The sequence below is a fragment of the Cygnus olor genome, chromosome 15, assembly GCF_009769625.2.
Source record: "Cygnus olor isolate bCygOlo1 chromosome 15, bCygOlo1.pri.v2, whole genome shotgun sequence".
NCBI lineage: Eukaryota > Metazoa > Chordata > Aves > Anseriformes > Anatidae > Cygnus > Cygnus olor.
Window position 1 is genome coordinate 17,103,245 of NC_049183.1, and position 23,002 is coordinate 17,126,246.

The 23,002-nt window shown below is 38.3% G+C and overlaps 1 protein-coding gene across 5 annotated transcripts in view; it reads left to right on the forward strand.

Annotated features, from left to right (window-relative positions):
• Nucleotides 1-17,871, forward strand: part of RBBP6 (RB binding protein 6, ubiquitin ligase) — a 31,615-nt gene extending 13,744 nt beyond the window's left edge. For 2 of the 5 annotated variants that reach the window (XM_040574339.1, XM_040574340.1), the window contains 14 exons: nt 1,672-1,716; nt 4,130-4,218; nt 4,342-4,438; nt 5,292-5,431; nt 6,033-6,205; nt 6,950-7,053; nt 7,420-7,757; nt 8,874-8,967; nt 9,047-9,125; nt 9,212-9,269; nt 10,428-10,793; nt 11,152-11,253; nt 12,710-14,458; nt 15,303-17,871. In XM_040574339.1, coding sequence (XP_040430273.1) covers nt 1,672-1,716; nt 4,130-4,218; nt 4,342-4,438; nt 5,292-5,431; nt 6,033-6,205; nt 6,950-7,053; nt 7,420-7,757; nt 8,874-8,967; nt 9,047-9,125; nt 9,212-9,269; nt 10,428-10,793; nt 11,152-11,253; nt 12,710-14,458; nt 15,303-16,848 — 4,980 coding nt within the window. In that variant the 3' untranslated portion in view covers nt 16,849-17,871. The remainder of the gene's footprint in view (nt 1-1,671; nt 1,717-4,129; nt 4,219-4,341; nt 4,439-5,291; nt 5,432-6,032; nt 6,206-6,949; nt 7,054-7,419; nt 7,758-8,873; nt 8,968-9,046; nt 9,126-9,211; nt 9,270-10,427; nt 10,794-11,151; nt 11,254-12,709; nt 14,459-15,302) is intronic. The other 3 variants (XM_040574341.1, XM_040574342.1, XM_040574343.1) reach the window with 2 other exon arrangements.
• The last annotated feature ends 5,131 nt before the right edge of the window (nt 17,872-23,002 follow it).

Sequence of the window (23,002 nt, forward strand, 5' to 3'; positions counted from 1 at the left end):
AGCAGTTGTGCCTCCCTCGAGAGACCTCTTTTTTCCACATGTAAAGGAGTGACGTATGGGGTGTAAAGCTTCAGAATACTTAATCAGACATCCTTTTAAACATAACTAAGTACAAAATCTTCTGAAAAGAACGGAAGTTGAATCTTCTGGTAACAGTTGCAGTGGAAAAAAGGTCTCTAATTCCAGATCTAGGTCTTTTCAAAGGGACAATTTAAAAATATGTTCAGTTAGTAATATAGTAATGTTCATGTGTTTTCCCAAACATATAGGGAAGGAATGATTAACTAAAACCAGTGCTTTACTGGAGTAAGGAAACATCTTCTGCGGGTCGATATTTTTTCCCCTACAGTCTGCTAAAGCTATTGCCTTGAGTTCTTCCACCATGTTAGGTAGTAGAGGACAAGAGTGTTGGGTTTTTGTTTTTTCAGGGAAGGGTTTTTAATCTTTTCTGATCAATTTTGTGATCTCTTGAGGAGAGCTGTTCAATTTACATTCTGAAATTTTATTCTACTTTTTTTGAACAACTTATAATAAGCAGAATTTGGAGTGTCTTTCTGATAGCGTTAACTGGTGTAAGCTTACTGCTGCCTGTGACATAATTCAATAATTCATAATACTGGAAAAGGAAAGGGAGTTACTGTTTTCAGTTGTGGAAAAACTACACTTCGGTGTTGGTTCTCAATAACCACAGCAGTCCATTGCTAACTAGTGGCCTTAAGAGCTCATTCCTGCAAGCTGTTCCTGTAGGTAGCTGAGAGTGAGGAGAGTGGTTGCAATAGAAAAAAAATGACAGGATTATGTTCTGAATCCATCTTTCATTATCAATAATATGCTTTATGTTTCTTGCTCTTGTGCATTTAGTACTAGGCTGCTATTTGAAAACTATTTTTGGTCTGATAGCAAGGAGAATACTGAATACTCACACTTTCCAAACTAATTCATAGTATGTGGTCTAATAATAAATAATGCTAGAAATTAGTTTTCTCATTTTTTATAGACTACTTTATCATGGTAAACACCTTAATTTCAATGATTTAAGGAGGTTTGGGTTTTTATCTAGGCAAAGTGATGGGTTGTTTTTATGACTGATGTTTTGGATTGGTATTTTTATTAGGGTTTTGTGGGGTGTGGTGAGTTTGGCATTTTTAAACGAGGGGCAGAGTTCATGGTTCAGAGCTAATATGCCAGTGCTTTATTTTCACAGGCAGCTACTGTGTTCACAAAAACATAACCCTGTGCATTTAAAAATGATGAAACGTTACGCAATTGATTTACAAATTACACTGAAAATAAGTTTCCTGTAGTGATGCTTCCTTCTCAAATATTTTTTTTGAAAAAATCTTTTTAGCAGAAAATTGACAGTTTCCTTACCCCTTTGACTTTTATGCAGCTGTGAGCATTTGACAAAATTCCCTCTGAGATACTCTTGAGCAATAAGTTGATCTCAGTTGGTTTGGTTGTTTTAGTTTCTTCTCGTTAACCGTATAGACACTCTTAAACTCTTGTAAGTCTGGACTTTGTTTTGAACAAATACAAATTACACTAGGTTAGAAATGCCTCTTCCAGAGAGACACAGATGATATAGTGCAGACTTTCAGACTACAGTAGAGGTTAACTGTTGCTATGTTTTGATTGTAGAACTTGAATATGTGTTTAATTTTTTGTGAACAGATTGATGACTCTTCTGCATCTATTTCTCTGGCCCAGCTTACTAAGGTATATATATATATTCTTGTCAAATATTTAAAAAAAAAAGTGTTTGCTTCCTATTTTAAATCTTATATTGTGATCTATAGCTGGCTTACTGTTGTAATTTGAAAAAAAAAAACCACAACACTTTAATTTTTAATAAGTTAAAGTATTTATTTTAACTTTAAAATGTGTGTAAAATTTGATACTATCCTGTAAAGAGTAGTACCCAGTTTGGGAAGATTGAAGGGGAGTACCTTATCAGCCTCAACATAATGTTGCAGTATTATTCATCTTCAAGACACAAAGAAGAAGCACTTCAGAAGCTGTTTACCGTTTTTCATACGTTTCGTTAATTTTTCGTTGGAAACTAACACAATTTTTACAGAAGAATTTAATTGGCTGTAAGTTATGGACATTTCAGGGGGGTTTGCAACAGCCAAAATACAAACATTTCTGTAACATGGACAATTGCATGTTTTTTTTTGAATTTCTAGTCTTCATAGATATAGATCCATTCTTGAATGTTGCACAGTTTCATAAGTTGTAGAATATATAGTGGGCAACACGATCTAATTTGTTTGAACACAGACTGTAAATTGTGTAAATGTACCTAATTGTTTATAGGAATATACCAATGTGTATGTGTGGCATATTAGCACGTGACCTTCTGAAATTGTTGTAATGCCATGTTTTGATATGAAACTGCTTGCATTTTTTGCTCAATAATGTGTAACTTTGTCTGGGAAAGCACTAGTGATTGCACTTTGGAAAAGGCTTAGTTCTAGCCAATTAAACTACCAGTCTTTAAATTACAAAGATTAGAGAAGGCAGGGTCTAATGCAGAGTAGCTAGAGTTTGTTCTTCTGAAAAGAAAAGCTGGAGTTCATGTCCAAGAAAGAGAAGTCTTCCCACTGGTAAATTTTTCCCCTACCCACTGCAGAAATTAAATTGTATACATCTGGCCAAAAAAAAAAAAAAAAAGGGAATGTAGCCACCTAAAGAAATTGGTCTCCATTAGTGCTGTCCCTAAACATGTCCTTGGTTCTGTGAACTCATGTCAAGTTTTATTCTAAACTGTGAGAAACTGTCCAAGCGGTGTGCACATTTAAGTTTTCAACAAAATCTGAACATTTTAGAAAAACACAGGAACATAACGAAGCAGCTCAAAACTGTTACGTACCCTAACCTCTTCAGTGCAGACTGGCTTAGCCTGGAGGCAATGTGTTAACAGTTTCCTGTTTTATTACTACTATGTATTAAATGCCATATTTGAATTTTGGTCTATTCCTAATAATGTTTTGTGGGTTTTGGATGTGTTTTGTAAACCGTTTGGGTTCAAACAAATTAGTCAAGTATTTGTAAAAGTTTTCTGTAAATGTTCATGGAAACGGTTTCATAGATGTCGATCTGGATTATGTTAATGTTGAGAAAAACTGTGTATATGAAACAACCATTTAATAAAATGTTGAAACTAGTTGGTTGCTTTTGTGAATGAATGCATATAAAACCAAGAACATGAGTGGTTGATCTGAATGATAGGTGCTTGAAGGTTCAAATAATTTACAGTCACTCCCTTAGACCCTGCTTGTATCTGGACTAGTGTGTAAAAACATTTTAACAAATACTGCTTAAAAATCAGCTAGCTTCAATGATTAGAAAATACAGCTCTAGATAAGGTTTATATTACAATTTGTGTGTTAAAAGGACACAATCAACTTGAAAAAAAAAACCTTCATTATTGCTTGTAGTTCAAGCACTTAGTATGAAGAATTGTGTTGGGAGGAACATGCAGCTTGGACTCTACAGTACGTTATGGTCAAATTTCTACTGAAAAGTCTTTTTTCTTGCTGGGGGTTTATAAAAAGCTTGATTCCTTTTAATGCTTATGTGTTAGAAGCTGAATTTCAGCAAGCAGAAACAGCTTCGCAACAGCAAGTTGTGTGTCCTTGTAATGCTGCAAAATGTAAATAATAGTACTTGGCATCCGTGTTTCTGAATTGAATGTACAGTGGATATCTTCTCCTTCAAATAGTCTGGAGCATAAAATTGGTTGAAAAATACTAGATATTGGTGGGGTTTTTTGTTGTTTTGGGGTTTTTGTTTGTTTGTTCTTACACATAGCTTCAGTCCACTTTGTATTGAAGAAAATTGGATTGGTTACACAAGTCTTTATGTAAGGTACAAACAGAGCCTAAGGTTTTGAGTGCCCAAGAATGCTCTCTTCAAGTAGGTTAACAGGCACATAAACATCATGTAATGGCATAAGGACTCCCCAGAACATCTTCAGGACAAATATATTTTGTATAAGCAGCTGTTTCATGCAACCTCAGCTAGAGTTGTGCTGCTCTTTACAGGATTGGATGAGTGGTGTTGTCTTTGGCTGTGTGGACTTAAATGTGTTTCTAATGTGTGTGTCAAATAATTACCTGTTAAACAGACTGCCAATCTGGCTGAAGCCAATGCTTCCGAAGAAGATAAAATAAAAGCTATGATGTCACAGTCTGGCCATGAATATGATCCAATCAAGTAAGTGTTGCTGAAGTCAAATCTGTTCTTTGAAGATTGTGAAAAAATTGTAGAGTTGTTTGCTCTAAGGGGAGATACACATGTGTACCTTTTTATTTTTTTGTTTTTTCCAAACTTTTTTAGTTACATGAAGAAACCCTTGGGTCCACCTCCACCATCATATACTTGCTTTCGTTGTGGAAAACCTGGCCACTATATCAAGAACTGCCCAACAAATGGGGTAAGATTACAGTGGACTGCTGGTGTTACTTAGTTTTGTTTGTTTTGTTTTGTTTTTATTGTTTTTTAATTTAGTTACTTAAGTTACTTTAGTTACTTAAATACATCAACATTCATATTAAGAATCATTTTTCCTGAGGTGAGATACAGAGGTTGTAAGACAATATTACAAAGCCCTTGAAACGTAAATAGAAAGCTGGAATTACAAACATAAAACTGCCTAATTTTCCTAGGTCATAGGCATTAAATATGTCCATAGATTTTTTTCTGTGTACTTTCATTCATATATTGATACTTTTCAGTTTAATTGGAATTTTTTCTTTAACTTTTAAATGACCATTAACATTTGTTAATACTTCGTATTACAAGAGGAGAGGATATTTCTCTTGACCCAATCTTTTGAAGATTTACATGTTTTAATTACACTATCTCTGGTTAAGTATTCATGACAGTTAGCATTAGTCACTAAAGATAGGCATGAGGTATGAATTGAACCTTCATACATAGAGGTGAATTTAAGTTTCTTCAGTGACTGATTCAAAGCACTGAAATAAGCTTGCAGTCTGACTTGTACTATGAATGTTTCTGTCCTGATGGAATAGTAAGTTAGGGGATGTTTAACCCCTAAGGAGCCAGAAGTTAAGCCACATGAATATCTATTCAGTTCAAAATGATGCTAAGCCTTTGAAACATCCTGGCTGTATTCGTTTATGAAAATAAATATTTTAACCATGCAGTCCTCATGTTAGAGAAAAGGAGAGGATTAAAAGATTTTGCTGCTTAGAGTAGTCATTGAAATGTCATTTAAGTGCGACTTTTAGGATGAAATATGTCTGAATTTCTTTTCTTAACAGGACAAAAATTTTGAGTCTGTTCCCAGGATTAAAAAGAGCACAGGAATTCCCAGAAGTTTCATGATGGAAGTGAAAGATCCTAACACAAAGGGTGCTATGCTAACAAACACTGGAAAATATGCAATACCAACAATTGATGCGTAAGTATGGAATTTATCAGGTGGACCAAAATGTTTCCTCCCCCTTTGACTGTCAGGTCTCACATGTGAAACAGCGTTTTTCCTGTTGGTATAAGCTAAGGACATCCTACTGTGCTGAGGACAGCAGTTGCTTCTATTCCAGTTTTAGAAGAGTTTGGTAGTACTTCTGTTTTCTGTTGTTTTCTGAATCTCCTTTTGTAGAAGCTGCAAGGTCGATGACTTTAATTTAGAAAAGTGTCATTTCTTGGAGATTAAATTTATCCTGACCCTACAACTTAGATTTTACCCTCTGGCACAGAAGGGATTCATTTCACAGAATTTCCAGCTGTCAGTTGTTTTTCTGGTCTAGGCTAATTTCTCATCTCAGTTGAGCTAATGCATGGGAGAATTCTCCAGAAAGGATAGATAGACACTCCCTCTTCTAGTGTTGTGACTGTAGAAAAGTATTTTGAATTAAACGCCTATGTTTTTAAAAGGCTGATTGTAAAATTCTTTGATAAAGTCCAAAGCTTGGAAAAGTTGTCTTCAAATTCTTCAAATTTCTTCGATTTCTTCAAAATTTCTTCATCTTCAAATTATTTTATTTTTCCTCTCCCCCCAGGGAAGCTTATGCTATAGGAAAGAAAGAGAAGCCTCCTTTCTTGCCAGAGGATCCATCCTCCTCCTCTGAAGAAGATGATCCTATTCCAGATGAGTTGTTGTGTCTGATTTGTAAAGATATAATGACAGATGCGGTTGTTATTCCCTGCTGTGGAAACAGTTACTGTGATGAATGTAAGTATTACTCCCACGTTTGTTAATTCAGATCATCAAACCTGAAAGCAAAAATAGGAGCTAACGAGATTAGTTTGTTACTAGCTCTATTTAATGCTTTAGAATAGCCCGAATAAGAAAGGACTTCTCTGGTATAAAAGGAAAAAAAAAAAAAAAAAAAAAAAAAAGCAGGCTTTTTTCCTCTTTTTAAGTATCTAGTTAAATCCTTTCTACATGCAGAAAGAGGAGTATGAGAAGTGTACAAAATTGTGCAGGTGATTAGGGTGTTAGATAGTGAATGCATTTACTTTGTCTCCAGACTTTTCTCTCATTAAATAAAATGTTACTATTATATAGCCAACTCTGACTACTGTGGACTTCAACTCAGTTTTACCGTGGATTGCAACAAGTGGGTAGTTAGATATTTAACCTTCTAGGGAGAGTTCGTTAAAACCTTTAGAACCTAAACTTTTTTTAGAAATGTTTTATTTGTTAACCTTATGGTTGGTTGACTGGTAGTGGGAAAAAGGACTAGTCAAAATGGCAAGAAGCAGTCTACTCTGCAGCTTCAAATGTTATAGTAATGAAATATCAAAACTGTATAGTTATTTGCTGCATATACTATTGAACATTTACAGCTTTATGATCTCAATTCAAGACCATATTCACTCATTAATCACGCACGTGGTTTTATAATTGATTAGAGCCCACAAAATTTTCTTAGTTTGTCTAAAAAATTATGTTGATGATTGTAATGATTCACAGGTATCAGAACAGCATTACTGGAATCTGAGGAACATACATGCCCAACATGTCATCAAACAGATGTGTCTCCTGATGCTTTAATTGCCAACAAGTTCTTACGCCAGGTAACATGATCACTTTTACGTACATTATTCATAAGAAAAGTCTATTTGTAAGAAAGAAAAGAAAAAGAAGAAGGGAAAGAAAATGCTAATTTAACTCTAAATTGAGTAAGGCTAAATTTACTTTTCAGATATATTATCCATTAACACAGAAGCTTACAGCTCCTTAGAGGCAGTCACGTAAATTCAGGTCAATATGTTATTTAACATGCTTGCCTCACTTTTGGATTCAGTGTTAACACTGAAGTTAAGTATTTTAAATAAAAATACATTTACAAGAGTACACAAGTAATTTTACTCCTTGGAAAGTTTTTTTCATACATTTGCTGAATTTTTGTACGACTTCTGTAAATGTTTTTCCACGTATAGGCTGTGAACAACTTCAAAAATGAAACTGGCTACACCAAAAGACTCCGTAAGATTCAGCAGCAACAACAGCAGCAGCCACCACCACCACCACCTCCACCACCACTGATGAGACAAACAATAACACGCAACCTGCAGCCTCTAATGAGGCCAACAATTTCCAGACAGCAAGATCCACTAATGATTCCATTAGCTTCTCTGTCTTCTCATTCTGCTGCTTTGGCCCCTGGTCAGCCCGTGGCAGCTGCGCTGCCAGTAAATCCGTCTTCTGTCATTGTCTCTGATCTCCCTCCAGCAGTGTCCCTGTCTCTCCGCGCTGAAAAGCCAGATGGACCTTTTCAGTAAGTAAATCTGTAGATCAACGCAAATGTAAAAGACGTCAAGATGCTGAAGTTAGATTCTTCCTCTCGAACTTCTCAGTGATTTATGGATCATTAATGACAGTTCCAAATAGTTGTGGAAGTTCTGCTTTTTGTTTTTAGTTTGAATGAGGACACTTTGATAAGTTGGAAGTGTACTTTATTTAAGGACTTTCTCAGAATTGTTTCTTGTTTGATACCCTATCAGTCATTCAGTACAGGTTTACCTTGTAAGAGGAACATTTGTTTCCCTAGCAGCCCTTTATTTAAATGACAATCAGTTCCTAAAGTATTCATCTAGTTATCACGTCAAACCTTCTGGTTGAGTGTATTAATTTTCCTTTACTACTGGGGAGATGGTGTTTTCATGAAAAGTATACAAGTTCAGTTACAGGTAGAACTAACCGGGTGTTTTGACATTACTTTTTTCTAAAGTAGTTCTGTAATCATTTTTATGATAAGTCAGAATCATTATCAGTAATACAGATAACGTAGTCAGTGACACATGCAGATTTGGATAATAGCTCTTTAAAATGTTGTAAATTTAAAGTATTTACAAACATAAAAGTCTAAGTTTGCAACCCAAAGAAGTTCAATGAAAATATACTGAAAATATTAACTACTATTTAGGGTTTATATCCTTTCAACTTTATGCCTTGAATATAAATAATTGCTCTGTCGAGAAGACTGTCAGGCTTAGCTGCACAGGAGGACAGCTTGAGGACAAAGAATCACAATTTAAAAGAACCTCGAAGGCAGCCTCTGAACTAGCACATAAACATATTTCCTAATAGAATTTTTGTTCTTGTATCTTCCAAAATGAGTTTCAGTGTGGGGGTTATACATACTCTAAGCCTTTCCTTTGCAACTAGCATAATAAAATAGTTTGCCGTTGAACTTCCTCTTTAAATACCAGTAGTCCAAACTGACTTTAGTACTTCATTTGGAATTGACCAACTTTATATTTGTAAATCTGATGAAGATTATTTTTTAGTTCATTTTTCAATTTACAGTAGTCAGCCTTTTCTTACCTTTGACTTTATATTTCAAGTAGCATTTCAAAACGGTGTATTTGGTTTGTTGGTTTTTTTTCTGTAGTGACGCAGATGCTGTTATACCTCCTGCTCTGATGACCGCCGCTGAACTTTCTAAATCTTCCCCTCTGTCAATCAGCAGTTTGTTGGAAGAAAAGGTAAATTTTATTTCAACAAATACAGTGATTCTTGTATTTTGTTAGAGCCTATTTCTAACAGTTTGCATTTATTCACAAGGGTTATCAGGTTCCTGTACTAAGACAACCAGCATTACAAAGTCTTCTGGGCCCACAAGGACAATCAATACCCACAACTGGTAAATATCTGCAGCTTTAGAATTTCTTTTTAAAAAAAAATCTTCGGATAAACTGAATGGGATTTTTTTCCTATCCAATCCAAAAGGTCATCCCATGAGAGCCGGTACAATTCGCTCGGCAGGCGGCAGGCCAGGTTGGGAACTGTAAGTATATTCTACAGAAATTAATACATTATCACTTGTAACCTGTTCAATTAGGCAGTGTCACATAACTTATACAACAGCTGATTAATAATGAAATAAGTATGTACAGATAGTTGTGGAGAATGTAAGTGATAATTAATTTGTAAATGATTTTATTTGAATTAGCTCTAACAAGAGGGGGATCTGTGCTTCCAGTAAGACTATTTAAAAGAAAACTCCAGTGCATAATTGAAGAGGACTCTGAAAAATTAATACTTTTTCAGGAGACTGTAACTATATGAACAAGTTAAATATAATTAAAGGATCAGATGAAAAGCCACCCTTTTGATTACTGGCTGAATATGGCTGACAAAATTGATTTCGCAATAGAATTTGGCCTCCAACATTATTTTTTAACAACTTAGTTGATAGTGACTGAGCAAATTGTTGGAAAAGTCAATGCTCTGATTTTATGACAATCTGGAGTTTCTTCAGTTTAGGCCTCTCAAACAGGCAAGCTGCTTTCTCTTACTTGGAGAGAGAGGAGTCCGTTTTATTTATTAATCGTAGTGTCAAGTTTGTCCTTCATTCTGGTATACATTTGTTATAGATAGATTGTAAGTGTGCGTTACCTTTATAAAATCTTAAAACAAAAATGAGGATCCATCTCACAGATTATCTAAAATCTCAAATTCAGTAAGCAAGAAAATAACAACAATTCAGGGACAAGAACAGGCCAAATGCATCATCATGAGGCAACAACGTAGAAAGCCTATGTGGAAGATGTTAAAAAGAAGTTCAAGAGAAGATTAGTTAATATTTGTGCAGTACTTTGAAGATCAGAAGTTTGAAGTATTAAGTATATCAAGGAGTGGCAGAGGAGCGGTGGGCACTTGGCACTTGTGAAATAGGAGTCTTCTTTAAGCATAGGCAGCCTCCATCCACAGTTGCAAAGCTGAGTATAAGCAGAGAAGACTGGGGGAACTGTTGGGGGTGAGAATATGGAAAGCAAGTATGAGGATCAAGAAATGTGTGTAGACCCAAATGAACAGAAAGCAGGGAGAAAAACACTTAAGTTCAAGAAGTACTCCCCACTGTTCTCCTGCTTCCATTCGCTTTCCTCTTTAAAATCAGGGCAGAGTGTAACAAACAGTGACACATGTTTTTGGGTTTCTTTAGAAGTTCAAATCGAGGACGCCCGCATAGTGAACGTACACAAAGGACTCAGGCCCCAACACTGCCAGCATCAGCACCAGTCTTTGTGCCTGTGCCTCCACCTCCCTTGTATCCTCCACCTCCCCATGCACTTCCTCTTCCACCGGGGGTACCACCACCACAGTTTCCTCCTCAGTTTCCACCTGGTCAGCCTCCATCAGCTGGGTACACTGTCCCCCCTCCAGGATATCCCCCAGCTCCTGCAAACATGTCATCAGCTTGGGTACCAACAGCAGTACCAACGGCTCATTCAAATACCATCCCAACGACACAAGCACCTCCTTTATCTAGGGAGGAGTTTTACAGAGAACAACGGAGACTTAAAGAGGAGTAAGTATTTGGCTCAATGAAGTTGTGTTGTTTTTCATTTTTGTATTTCAATAGCATATCGGGCTGCAGTTACACTAAAGTGCGTCTGACATAAGCAAAAGTTACATATAGAACATTTTTTTCCAATATACATTTTCATTGTGGATGGTAAACATGCAAAACTAAAGACAAATGTAACTCTAAAACTTTCCCTAAAACTCGTAGGAATTCTAAACTGTTTTTGCATAAATAGGATGTTCACCTTTTGCATTTGCATGCAGTATACATTTTCTCATATTGGCCATGTTTTGTTTCTTGATGTCTTTTTGTAATAAAGGTCAAACTATAATTGTAATAAAGGTCAAACTTATTTTAACAGGGAAAAGAAAAAGTCCAAACTTGATGAGTTTACAAATGATTTTGCTAAGGAATTGATGGAATATAAAAAGATTCAAAAGGAGCGTAGGCGTTCGTTTTCCAGGTAACTGCTTTACATGTCCGTAATGGAGAAGCAGATTGTCTAGAAGAATCAGGAGGAGTTCCACTCCACCTCACTATCTTTAGATGGATTGGATAATTCAAGGGATTAGCAGTGACAGGAGTTTCCTACGTAGCTCAGATATAGCAGAGCTTGCAGTTGACTGATAGTTATCATTTGGCAGCAGTTATTAAGAAGCAGGTGTCTCTTACTAAAGCATCTCTATAACCATCCTTCACCTCCTGACAACCTTGAGGAGGCCAAAAAGTGAATTAAGTGTAGTTGCTAGATGTTCTCTGTCTCCCTATTCTGATTGTAACCATTACTTCAGTGCACTTTGGAGGAGATAGGTGAGAGAAATTGTCTTCATTTCCTCTTTTGTCTATCTTATATGGATACACGGAGAGATTTTAACCTGGACTGCAAACTGGTGGCTTGCGCTAGTATCTTGTTTACATTGTTAAATTTTTCTTAGGACTTAAAAGATCAGATGTGTTTATAATGAATTCTTAAATTGTTGAAGGACTTTCAGAGGAAGAATGATGCTAATGAGTATGTGCAGATTAACGTGAAATAGTTCTTTAAAAATTAACGAAAGAAAAACTTGTAAAGGAAAATACTCAGGATAGTTTACATTTTCTATCCCAAAAATTCACTTGGGCAGCAGCCTGAATAACTATTAGTAATGTTTGTTACTAATAGTCTGAATGTCTATTAGTAATGTTGTCAATATCTTTATTAAGAGTAATGGCATTGATTCATAATATTACTAGAAGCTGTTTAAAAGCTTTTACATATCGTTTTACTTGAAATGAGGTCACTTGCCTTGGCTAGAACTAGAAATATGTGCAAAATTTTGCTAGGACATCTGGCTAGAAGTTTATTAAATTTTACGGCATGTAATGTTGCAATACAAAGTATTATGTATCCTGTACAGATTGCCAAATAAGCAGTGAAGTTAAATTGTTTAAGCTGGCATTTTAGAATTGAGCTTTACTGTCTTCAGACAAACTCATATTTTCTTGATACTTGGTACTGCACTGTAGCCATTAAGACTTGCGTTTTTTTTGCATCTTACTGCAACATAAATGATTTGCATTGCATTGTAGTTGCTGAGTAGTAAAAAAAATGTACATTTGTGTACCAGCAGAGGCCAGTATACACCACCTTAAATCAATCAATAGCTGTGGTAGTCAATATAATAGAAGTGAGTGGATATAGACTTTACTCTTCCTGTATGTTTTTACACTAACAAAGCAGCAACTGTTCCGTCTTGTAAGCAAAAACTTTTACATGTTTTCAAGTTCTTCAGTTTGCAGTAGCATTATGTCAGCAGCTGAAAGAAGCTTTGACATAAGCATGTGGAGAGGAAAAAAAAGAATTGAGAGAAAAAAAAATGGGGAGAGCGACTGTTTTGAATTAACTTCTTCTTTGTTTTTTGTGTTGTGTTTTTTTTAAGGTCCAAGTCTCCCTATAGTGCTTCATCTTACTCTAGAAGTTCATATACCTACTCCAAGTCAAGATCAGGTTCTTCCCGCTCCCGCTCCTACTCTCGATCATTTAGTCGTTCCCATTCTCGTTCCTACTCGCGATCTCCTCCGTATCCAAGAAGAGGCAAAGGGAAGAGTCGTAACTATCGTTCTAGGTCAAGGTCACATGGTTATCACCGTTCAAGGTCAAGGTCACCTCCATACAGAAGATACCATTCTCGATCAAGGTCTCCAGTATTTAGAGGCCAGTCTCCCACTAAACGGACTATACCACAAGGGGAAGGAGAAAGGGAGTATTTTAACAGATACAGAGAAGTTCCACCATATGATATAAAAGCTTACTATGGCAGATCTGTTGACTTTAGAGATCCTTTTGAAAAGGAAAGATACAGAGAATGGGAAAGGAACTATAGAGAATGGTATGAAAAGTTCTACAAGGGCTATGCTGTTGGTGCTCAACCTCGACCTCCAGTAAATAGAGAGAACTTTTCTCCGGATAGGTTTGGTCCACCTGGAACCAGACGAGAGAATTCGCCATATGCTCGGGGACGTAGGGAGGATTATGCTGGTGGGCAGAGCCATAGAAATCGTAATATAGCTGGAAATTACCCTGAAAAACTTTCTGGAAGAGAGAGCCATGGTATAAAAGATCCTACAAAATCAAAAGAAAAGGAGGTTGAAAATCCATTGGGAGACGGCAAAGGAAATAAACATAAAAAACACAGGAAGAGGAGAAAAGGGGATGAGAATGAAGGTTTTCCCACTGCTGAGTTGTTAGACAGTGCAAGAAAACCAAGAGAACCAGGTACTGCAGAAGATGTTAAAACAGACTCTCTGTTCATGCTCCCAAGTAGAGATGATGCCACACCTGTGAGAGATGAACCTATGGAAGCAGATTCTATTGCTTTCAAACCAGTGTCTGAAAAGGAGAAAAAAGAGAAGGATAAGCCAAAAGCAAAAATAGACAAGGCAAAACGGAAAGCAGAAGTGGCTGCTCCTCCTAAAAAAGACAATATAATAAAACCAGCTAAAGCTTCCCAAGAGAAGGTGGACACCGATCGTGAAAAATCGCCTCGAATAGAACCTCCTGTGAAAAAAGTGAAGGAAGAGTTGCCAAAGGCAGACAGTGTTAAAACGTCTTCCTCTCAAAAGGATGAGAAGGCTACTGGTACACCACGGAAAGTTCATCCAAAAGTGACAAAGGATCACCCGGAAACCAGACCAGCCAAGGAAGAAAAGACAAAGAAGGACCATACAAAAGAAGTCAAGTCAGAGAAACCCTCCAACAAAGAGGACAAGTCAAAAAAAACTGTTGAAAAAGGCAAACCTTCTGATGCAAAAGCTGAAAAAAGAAAAAGAAAAGCAGATGAAAAGGTTGATAAAGAACACGAAGCAACTTCGATAAAGGCCTCTAAACCAGAAAGTGCTGAATCAAAAACATCACCAAAGGGAAAAACTGAACCTGATGGTGAAAAAGGAGAGAGAACTCCAGAAAAGGATAAATCTGCTTTTCTTACCACTCCTGCAAAAAAGATTAAACTTAACCGAGAAACTGGCAAAAAGATTGTGAGTGGAGAAAATGTGCCACCCGTGAAAGAACCTGTTGAGAAAGCTGAGCCAAGCAGCAGCAAAGTTAAACAAGAAAAAGTGAAAGGAAAAGCGAGAAGAAAAGTAACAGCAGCTGATGGATCTGGTTCAACTCTTGTAGATTATACCAGGTACCTAATCGTTTCTTTTCCTATGCTTTCTCCCTTCTTCCCCTCTAAAATGTAATGTCTTTCTTATAACTAATGAAAGGAAAAACAAAATCCATGCTCAGTGAGTGAGTGAGTCATCGTTGAGCTTTTCAGTTAAACTGTACTTGGGTCCAAATCAAATTTGGTGGGAGCAAACAAGCAGTCTGTAGTGAACGGAAAGGTTATGAGCTTAATTCATGGGTGATATGGTTGACCCTTACTTCTGGGTCTTTTTTTCCCTCTTAATCATTACCCTTTTGAATACTGCTACACATTGCCTCTTCGTGGTGTCCTTTCTGTCTTGTCTTCAGCTTAATGCTAAAGGCAAGGATAACAGATATGTCTGTACAGTGCAGTGTTTTGTATTTTAAAAATTGCAAGGTACTGTAGCTGTCTTCTTCTGTTAGAGTGACATGAAATTATAACTTGCAGAAGTAGCATCTTGGTTGCCAATACACTGTACTGCTTTGAGCCCCTAATTGCTCCTTAATTGCTTGCTTACTTGTCGAAACAAGGATATATATCTAATTTATCTACTATTGATAGAAATAGGACATCAAGGAATTACCAGATCAGACAGTTCCCAATCTGATAATCTCATGTCTTTGTTAATTAAATGCATAGTAGGAAGATACTAAATTAATTGATTGCTCATAATCTTAGCCAGTGGACTCATCCTTTTTCATCTGTTCCTTTGTTGAGTATCTTTTGAAAAAAATATTGAAGATTTACAAGTGAAACAAAGGCCATTTTATAAAATACTATAAAAGACAGCTGTGCTTGCACCTCTACCCCCTTATTAATGTATGGGTTTTTTTCTTCTTAGTACAAGTTCTACTGGAGGAAGCCCTGTTAGAAAGTCTGAAGAGAAGCCAGATACAAAACGAACTGTCATCAAGACAATGGAGGAGTATAATAATGATATAACTGCTCCTGCTGAAGATGTCATTATTATGATCCAGGTTCCTCAGTCAAAGTGGGATAAGGATGACTTCGAGTCTGAAGAGGAAGACATTAAATCTACCCAGCCTCCTTCAAACATAGGAAAACCTGCTAGTGTTGTAAAAAATGTGAGTAGTAAGCCTTCAAATCCTGTAAAACACAACGAAAAAGAGACTGAGCCTTTGGAGAAAACACAGAAAACTACAAAAGAGTTGAGTTATGAAAGCTCCCAGCATGATGCAAAAAGTTCAAAAAGTTCGATGTCAAATGAAAAAGGGAAAACCAAAGAGCGAGATCATTCTCTGTCAGACAAGGATGCTTCTGAGAAGAGAAAGAGCAGTGTTCAGCCAGAAAAAGACCACTCAGAACGTGCAACTGAACAAGGAAATGGAAAAAATATTTCTCAATCTTCCAAAGACGGTAGATCTTCAGACAAACATGATTCTGGCCGTGGATCCACTGCTAAAGACTTTACTCCTAACCGAGACAAAAAATCTGACCATGATAGCAACAGAGAGCATTCTAGTTCCAAGCGTAGAGATGAAAAAAGTGAATTAGCAAGGAGAAAAGACTCCCCTTCTCGAAACAGAGAATCTACATCAGGACAAAAAAGTAAACCAAGAGATGAACGAGCAGAGTGCTCCAAAAAGGGCACTGGAGATTCCAAAAGGAGCAGCTACAGTCCTCTACGTGACCGAAAGCAGTCAGATCACAAAACTACTCATGATTCCAAGCGTTCATTAGAGGAGCACAAACCTCTAGATAAAAATTCAGGGAAGGAAAAGGAGAAGGAGAAGGAAAAGGAGAAGGAGAAAGAAAAGGAGAAGGAGAAGGAAAAGGAAAAGGAGAAGGAAAAGGAGAAGGAGAAAGAAAAGGAAAAGGAGAAGGAGAAGGAGAAAGAAAAGGAAAAGGAGAGGGAGAAGGAGAAAGAAAAGGAAAAGGAGAGGGAGAAGGAGAAAGAAAAGGAAAAGGAGAGGGAGAAGGAGAAAGAAAAGGAAAAGGAGAGGGAGAAGGAGAAAGAAAAGGAAAAGGAGATGGAGAAGGAGAAAGAAAAGGAAAAGGAGAGGGAGAAGGAGAAAGAAAAGGAAAAGGAGAGGGAGAAGGAGAAAGAAAAGGAAAAGGAGAGGGAGAAGGAGAAAGAAAAGGAAAAGGAGAGGGAGAAAGAAAAGGAAAAGGAAAAGGAGAGGGAGAAAGAAAAGGAGAAGGAGAGGGAGAAAGAAAAGGAGAAGGAAAAGGAGAGGGAGAAAGAAAAGGAGAAGGAGAGGGAGAAAGAAAAGGAGAAGGAGAGGAGAAAGAAAAGGAGAAGGAGAGGGAGAAAGAAAAGGAGAAGGAGAGGGAGAAGGAGGAGAAAGAAAAGGAGAAGGACAAGCACGTGTCTGAAATTAAGAGCAATAAAGAAAAAGAGTTGGGTTGCAATAAGCCACCTTTGAGACAAGAATCACCAGATGCAAAAAATGAGAAAGAAAACATGACTGGACAAAACGATAAAACTGGTGTCAAGCCTAAGCCTCAGGTAAGCAACCCCTCACGGCTGTCTTCTGATCCAACTCGAGAAACTGATGAGGCTGCATTTGTACCAGACTACAATGAAAGTGACAGTGAAAGTAATGTATCTGCAAAAGATGAGGAAACTGTAGGAAAAAATTCTAAAGAATTGAAAGAAAAAGCTGTTGATAAGGTTAAAGAGGATACAGCAGCACCTGCCACAGTTGACCAGCCTGAAGCAGGCAGAAGTCAAAGTCAAAGCAGCCCCAGTGTTAGCCGCAGTCGTAGTCAAAGCCCTTCTGAGAGTCAAACTCGAAGCCACAGCAGCAGTGCCAGCTCAGGAGAGAGTCAAGACAGCAAGAAAAAGAAAAAGAAGAAAGAGAAGAAGAAGCACAAGAAACACAAAAAACATAAGAAGCATAAGAAACACACTGGAAATGAATCAGAATTGGAGAAAAGCCAAAAACACAAACACAAGAAGAAAAAATCAAAGAAGAGCAAAGATAAAGAGAAAGATGACCAAAAAGTTAAATCTGTCACTATATAGAATGACAGATAAGAAAAAATTGACTTAATTCCTAAGTCATCTGTATTAAATTTTGTTAAAATGTAAACGAATTCAAGCGTTGTAAATAATGACATGAAAGACCCTGTGCTGCACTTAAAATATTGCTGCTTGATTATTTGATTTTTACATCAGAGCTTTATAAAAGTGAACATTTTGTACAGAATTGTGAGTTGTGACCATGTAACATGAAAGGTTTTGCTGGGGCATCTTATTTTTAACCACCGTTAATTAGTTTGGGTGGAGTTTACTGTACTGTGAAAATTTTCACATTTGAATTTTTTTTTAATTGCCTGGCGGAAGAAGCTGGTATCAGTTATGAAATATCTGCAGAATGATTTGCAGAATACATTACAGCCCTGTTATGTCACTTTTTGATTACAATAAAAAGTTTTCAGTAAACTTTATTCCATGTGATGAGATTTCCAGTGATAGCTGAACGTAAGCAGAGAAAGGAGTGTCAGAAAAAAAATTACTGGTAGCTTGCTGATAACTAATGTATGAAATATAATGTATCGGGGGGTTAATTTTGAAAAGACTGCTTGAACTTGAAATCTTTTGAACTGGTACAATGTGGGGAGGTATTTGCCAAGAGGTGCCCTTTTCCATGTGCCCCATCGAATTTGTTTTTATATTTCAAAAAGTATATGGCCCCAGAAATATAGCCAGTGTTAACATCTGGTACTGACTATTTTAGAACAATGTTATATGGGAAGTTGTCATATTTCAACACTCTTCCAGTTTGTTTAGAAAGCTGTTGCCATTTGTTGGCAAACATTTACACATACATTTTAACATGTCCTGTAATCTGTATTTCCTCTCACAACCAAAAATGAATTTGGAAAAAGAAGAAAAAATATTAGAAAGGCAGATTTCTGCTTTAGACTGGTTTGAACAATGGCAGAAAATCTAGAAAATACAAATTTAATTAGCTTGGTAGTTTCAAGAAGGAAGTCATTTCTTCTTTCTTTTCACAGGTGGCAGTGGTGGGTGTTGCTAAACTGTCGGAAAACCAGCATGGTGATAAATACATCTCATAGTGCATGAAGGGCATAACATCCCAGTAACAACTGGACTTCATAGTGAAAGCTCTCCACTGTTTCTCTGTGGGATTTGCCCCAAATGAATTATAAGTACTAGATATTAAAGCAGCATTTCAGGGCTTCCTGCTTGCAGAAATTATTTTGTTCAAATATCGGCATTGTTTGTAGGAACTGTCACTGGGATATTTAGCAGTACAGAGATAACAAAGTAATTCTTCGTTTTGCTTTTCAGTCGGTTGACTCACATTTTAAATATCAGGTTAGAGGTAGAGCATCTTTTCCTTCTTCTGATGGCTAAAAACAATAGCAGAACTAGTACTGGATTTGCTTCCAGTACTTTGCCAAGGCATTCTTGGTAAATTTCAGATGTTTTCTGCACAGGCTTTCTTTCCAGAAGAAAAGAAGTGGCTAATAGACATTGTGTGTTCATCTAGCATTTCCTGCGTGTGGTCCAACAAATGTGTCTGACCAAAGTAAACACCAGATGTATTGGAATTTTAGGCAGCTTCAGACTGACCATTTTTATATAGTCTGGGCTCATGATGATGAGGCCACTGAAAACAGAAAATGTATTTAGCACTCTTCACTGTCTGTGAGTATACTTTGGCCTAATGAAATACAGAAAAATTTAGCTCTAAGTGAAATGGGATTCTTACTTGAGTCAGAATGTGTTAATGTGCTTTCTTATTAAGGGTCAGAGTAATTGGTAAGCTTATGTAGAAGTTTCTTTGTGAAATAGCTCCATAAAAACAGGCAAAATGCTGTATTTTTATATAACGTGCTGAGAAAGCCGTAGTCAATGCCTGTCTTAATACTCTGTTAAACTCTCCATATTTTTTTTCAGAGCTCTGTAACTGTTACTGATTTTTCAGTCTCCTGTGAATTTAATTGACCGCACATAGAATTTATGATTACTTTTTTTCTAAGATTTTTGAGCTGAAGGTACCTAAAATGTACCTGTGCTCGGGCTTGAATGGGTAATTTTTACTACAGTCAGGTTTAGAAGTCTTTGGACTGAATTTCTGAAGCTTTTATGCGTTGCCTACAGTAATGCAAAGGGGTGTATCCAAACTCTGTTCTCTAGGTGTGAGAGTAAATATGCCTGGAATGCATTTGATTTCACATGGTGAAATACTTTTAAGATGGTTTTAATCACAGAGAAGGAAAACATACTTACAGAGAAAAATAAGTTTTGACTGTCTTCTTCAGACATAAGAAACAGTTGTTGACTCAGTGGATTTAATATACTCCTAAAGCAATACTGCTTTGTCATGTACTAACGGTAAGTGTGGTCTGGTCCTCTAAAATGGTCACAATTCCTTATGCCAATGTCTTCAGAGAATTGTTGGACTCATCTCATCTTCTTTCTTCAATTTATTCTCAATAGGTTAGAATGCTGTTTGAACATACTGGTAGGTAGCAACTCAAGCTGGAAAAGCCCAGGAAAGAAAGTAGTTTGAAAAATGTAAATGGCCAAGCAGAAAACTGCCCCAAACCAGGCAACAAACTAGGTTATCATCCAGGCCTTTGAGATAAAGGAAATGTGTGAAAAAGACAAGGGCTTAAGGTGCAGGATAAAGTAATGTCATGCATTGGTAGAGGTAAAATTAAGAAGCCTAGGACTCAAAATGAGTTTTAGTTAGAACCCCTAATAACTGTTGTGCATGTTAAAAGTAAAGGCCGAGAAGTGGAAGCTATATTCATTATTTAATGAGAGTGAATAATGGGTGAAACAGCAATGGTTGACTAAACAGTGTATGAGTTTAGTAAAATATGAGGATCACGGGTTAAAGAATAGAGCACGTTAAACAACGTTCAGATGGTGCTTGAATGCGAAGGCTACTAGTCAAGGTGCTTTCTGTGCACTCTGAGGGAGGGTGTTATGTCTTGGATGACTGAAGAGCAAGCCTTGTCCCTAGCTTCACAGGAGAAAAGAATTGGAATGTGTTTAAATATTTATTGTAATACCAATCCGGATTTGGCTGAACATTTGGTAGTGTGTTAACACACAGGAGGTAACAGGGTAAAGAATAGTCATTAGCAAACCGAAGAAGAATCAAACCCGGTCCCTTCTCCTTAAAGTCTGTTTGAGAGCAAGGTTTGGAAACTCAAGCTCTTGTGCAGATCTAGAAAAACTTCCAGCCTGGGCTCTGTGCCGCACTTCTGTGCTCGTATGTTATTATGTGTGAGGACTCGAGCACATCTAAATGCACACAGGCTCCTTGAAAAATGGAATTGCAGCTGCTTTATATTGGAACACGTCTGTGGGAAACGAAGGTGGTGCTTGGCCCCTTGATTTATATAATGCCTTGTAATTGTTGGACTTGCCCAGCCAGTTGGAGGTGCAGAGTTCATAACCCTCAGCCTGAGGCTTTCACGCCTGTATCGTTCCTTACACCTCCAAAAATGAGGAGACTCGCAGACCTAAGGGAGCACCAGCGGGACTGCATCGCTGTAGCCAAGAGGCTGTGGGACATGTGTGAGGGTAGGGATGAGTTCTGGCTTCTGACATAGCATTATGCATAAGGTGCAGGAAGGAGAATTTAGGCTTGACTTTAATACGGATGTTCAGTACAAATAGCAAGGGGCTGGATGCTGCCATAGCCTGCAGGATCTCTGTCCTGAGAGTAGGGCAGGCTGCCATCAGCAGGGCCAGGTGCTGACCTTGGCACTGGGATCGCTGTGGTAGCTGAGTTCTTGACAGCTTCTACCAACCGTATTTTCCTGATTCAAAATGCTTTCTTAGGTGTGATTACGAAGAGAGTGGTGGGTGTTTTGTCGGTTGTTTGCATTGGTTGTATTGTCTGACGGGAAACAGCCGTAGAAGTGTATGAGCCGAGATGCTGTTAGAAGCGTACGGGTTCTTTCCTTAGAAGTGATGGAGTGGTTAGACAAACATGTTGGGCATATCCAGTCTGCCCCAGAGCAAAGAATGGAATAGGTAATTTGAGTCTACAAATGATAGGATCACTGAAAAAGCAATGCTAATGTGCAAAATCCCAAACTACCACAATTAGCAATGAGAACTAGCGTATAGGCTTCATAGATCTTGTAATGCAGTTTGAATCATTGAAACGCTGGGAAGCTGCGAGAAACTGCGAAGAAAATGCTGTCAGTTCTCAGTACCAGGCAAGCTGCAAAGGCAAACCCTGACAGAAAATAAATTACAGAGAAGGGTCTGAGTCCTCAAAATAAATCTTGAAATTTACTCTGGGTAAGAGGCATCTGGTAGTCAGGGATTTGAGGTGCTTCACAGCCCTCTGTGCTGTCACCACGCAGGTATCTCACTGTCGGCAGGGGCACTGCCATGTTTTAGTATCCGATAGGTTTTCTTAAATAGCAGAAGCAACACGTACCCTTCCTGTCTGTGTAATGATCTTCACCCTAACGGGGATGAGGCATGCAACTAATCCTGCTCATCATCTTAGACCAAATACTGGTATTTGTGGAAGGGGAGAAATAGTTATTAATTTCTGTATGCAACCTGATACCTTCCCAGACTGCAGTGTTTGTTGCTGAACCTTTTTTAGCTCCCAACAGCTTACAAGTAAATGCCAAGCAGGAAGCACAGCACTTAAATGGTTGCCAAATTGCTTCTTGTGTTCTTGCCTAGCAAGCTGATGGGGGTCATTTAAATTAGATTGGGTTTTATATTGAAATGGGATCAACTGAGATTTACTGTTTGCATCGTTGCCCTGAATTTTAATATAGAACCATCACATTGTGAGCCTAGCTGTCCACTCAGCGCAGGGCCTGCGAGCACAGCGCCCCTCTGTGAACCCCCCCGAACAGGGGCAGGGCCAGGGCTGCTCCTGGGGGAATCAGCCCCGCTGGCCGCCCCCCGCACCGGGCCCAGGGGGCATCAAGGGCAGGTCGCAGCGCGCTGGCCTCCCACGGTTTGTTCCTGCGCCTCGCTGCGCGCTGCTGGTGGCCAGGCTGCAGGTGGACTCCAGTGCACAGAGAATCCGCGGGTTTTCCTTCTCCCTCCGCTTACTCCCTGGTTGCAGTGGATGACCTGAGGCGCTGGCTGAAGCCGGCAGCCGGCGGTGCCACAGCTTTGGTGCTTGAACCTGGCGTCTTGCTGCTCTCCGAATGTCTCCCAAATGTCTTTGGGTGGAGCTCTGGGGATGATGCTCTCGTACCAGCGTCTGTGGACTTGGTGGCTGGACGGTGAGGGCCCCCAGCAGGGGATGCCACCAGGTCCCTGCCTCAGCCCCACTGCAGGGAGAGGGGGTGCCCGGGTCTGGCAGTGCTGGGCTCGCGCCGTGCGGGCCGTGGGGATGGAGCGGGGACTGCTGGGGTCTGCTCAACAGGGCAGGAAAGAAAGCAAAGACAGCCCAAGGTTGAAGGAGGCAACACCTCTGAATGAAGACTAATTAAAAGGAAGAGCTAATCAAGGCCTTGAGCTCTCTTGAGTCCTGCTGGCAGGGATGCTGGGTGAGCTGGTGATGGAGCATGCCTTTTGGGGGAAGGAGGCTTCCTAATTAAATA